The 259-nt window shown below is 55.6% G+C and overlaps 1 protein-coding gene across 1 annotated transcript; it reads right to left on the reverse strand.

The window, feature by feature from the left end:
• Positions 1–3: 3 nt before the first annotated feature.
• On the reverse strand, positions 4–252 carry LOC108490347 (tubulin beta chain; the record flags this gene model as incomplete). Its single annotated transcript, XM_017796419.1, has 1 exon — positions 4–252. A coding segment is annotated over one exon (249 nt), but the record flags the coding sequence as incomplete, so codon positions are not given.
• Positions 253–259: the final 7 nt, after the last annotated feature.

The raw sequence follows: 259 nt of genomic DNA on the forward strand, positions 1-259 counted from the left end.
ACCGAAATCCTCTTCCTCTTCTGCAGTGGCATCCTGGTACTGCTGGTACTCAGAGACGAGGTCGTTCATGTTGCTCTCCGCTTCAGTGAACTCCATCTCGTCCATACCCTCACCCGTGTACCAGTGGAGGAAAGCCTTCCGGCGGAACATGGCTGTAAACTGCTCAGAGATGCGCTTGAAGAGCTCCTGGATGGCTGTGCTGTCGCAGATGAAGGTGACAGCCATCTTGAGGCCACGTGGAGGGATGTCACAGACAGCG

The sequence above is a fragment of the Nannospalax galili genome, unplaced genomic scaffold (genome assembly GCF_000622305.1).
Source record: "Nannospalax galili isolate Female #2095 unplaced genomic scaffold, S.galili_v1.0 C46286683, whole genome shotgun sequence".
NCBI lineage: Eukaryota > Metazoa > Chordata > Mammalia > Rodentia > Spalacidae > Nannospalax > Nannospalax galili.